Below are 1,813 nucleotides of genomic sequence, written 5' to 3'. Positions count from 1 at the left end.
GGGCAATGTCCATCTTAAAAGGGCAATGTCCATCTTAAAAGGGCAATGACCCCACAGCTTGTGGGCCCCAACACCCATCTTAAAAGGGCAATGACCCCACAGCTGGTGGGCCCCACCACACATAGGATGGCACTCAAAAAGGGGCGTGGCTTATCAAAGTGGGCGTGGCTTATCAAAAGGGGGCGTGGCTTATCAAAAAGGGGGCGTGTCCCGACCTCTCGGCCTCAGCCAATCGCTCGAGGCGGAAGCGTTCGGCCTCGGCTGGTTTCCTGACGTTGGCCTCCAATTCTTTCTCTTTTCGCCCTATTTCGTGCTCCTGGATTTGGGCCTGTTGGGCTCTTTCCACTACCAGGATCTGGGCGCGTTGCTCCTCGATCTGCTGCTTCGTTTTGGCCACCTGAAGGGACACAAAGGGATCAGGGGTGGGGGGGAGAAGGAAGGAATGGGGGGGGTATGGGGGACCCCATTAAAGGCAGCCAGGTATCATAAAGAGCCCATTAAAGGCTCCCAAAGACCCCAAAGACCCCATTAAAGACCCCAACGACCCCATTAAAGCCCCCAAAGCCCCCAAAGACCCCAATAAAGACACCCAAAGACCCCATTAAAGACTCCCAAAGACCCCAAAGACCCCATTAAAGGCTACCAGCTACCCCATAGACCCCAATAAAGGCTCCCAAAGAACCCAAAGACCCCATTAAAAGCCCCCAGGTATCACAAAGAGCCCATTAAAGGCTCCCAAAGACCCCATAGACCCCATTAAAGGCTCCCAAAGACCCCAAAGATCCCATTAAAGACACCCAGGTATCCCATAGACCCCATTAAAGACCCCAAAGAACCCAAAGACCCCATTAAAAGCCCCCAGGTATCACAAAGAGCCCATTAAAGGCTCTCAAAGACCCCAAAGACCCCATTAAAGGCTCCCAGGGTATCCCAAAGACCCTATTAAAGGCTCCCAAAGACCCCATAGACCCCATTAAAGACACCCAGGTATCCTAAAGACTCCATTAAAGACACCCAGGTATCACAAAAACCCCATTAAAGGCTCCCAAAGACCCCAAAGACCCCATTAAAGACACCCAGGTATCCTAAAGACTCCATTAAAGACACCTAGGTATCCCATAGACCCCATTAAAGACACACAGGGTGTCTTAAAGACCCCATTAAAGACACCCAGGTATCCTAAAGACCCCATTAAAGGCTCTCAAAGCCCCCAAAGACCCCATTAAAGGCTCCCAGTATCCAAAAGACCCCATTAAAGACAGCCAGGTATCACAAAGACCCCATTAAAGGCTCTCAAAGACCCCATAGACCCCATTAAAGACCCCAACGACCCCAATAAAGGCTCTCAAAGACCCCATTAAAGGCTCCCAAAGACCCCAAAGACCCCATTAAAGGCTCCCAGGTATCCCAAAGACCCCATTAAAGACACCCAGCTACCCCAAAGCCCCCATTAAAGGCTCCCAAAGACCCCAAAGACCCCATTAGAGACACCCAAAGACCCCATTAAAGACACAAACTTATCCCAAAGACCCCATTAAAGGCTCCCAAAGACCCCAAAGACCCCATTAAGGACCCCAAAGACCCCATTAAAGGCTCCCAAAGACCCCATTAAAGACAGCCAGGTATCACAAAGACCCCATTAAAGGCTCCCAAAGGCCCCATAGACCCCAATAAAGGCCCTCAGCTACCCCAAAGACCCCATTAAAGACATCTAGTTATCCCATAGACCCCATTAAAGGCACCCAAAGGCCCCAAAGACCCCATTAAAGGCACTCAAAGACCCCAAAGACCCCATTAAAGGCACTCAAAGACC

The 1,813-nt window shown here is 50.8% G+C and overlaps 1 protein-coding gene across 1 annotated transcript in view; it reads right to left on the bottom strand.

Moving 5' to 3' along the window:
- FLOT1 (flotillin 1) overlaps nt 1–1,813 on the bottom strand; it is a 30,787-nt gene that overhangs the window by 14,216 nt on the left and 14,758 nt on the right. The window contains exon 6 of the mRNA XM_015850820.2: nt 216–397. Coding sequence (XP_015706306.1) covers nt 216–397 — 182 coding nt within the window. The remainder of the gene's footprint in view (nt 1–215; nt 398–1,813) is intronic.

Source organism: Coturnix japonica, unplaced genomic scaffold (genome assembly GCF_001577835.2).
Source record: "Coturnix japonica isolate 7356 unplaced genomic scaffold, Coturnix japonica 2.1 chrUnrandom545, whole genome shotgun sequence".
Taxonomy (NCBI): domain Eukaryota; kingdom Metazoa; phylum Chordata; class Aves; order Galliformes; family Phasianidae; genus Coturnix; species Coturnix japonica.
This window is presented reverse-complemented; position numbering and strand designations above follow the sequence as displayed.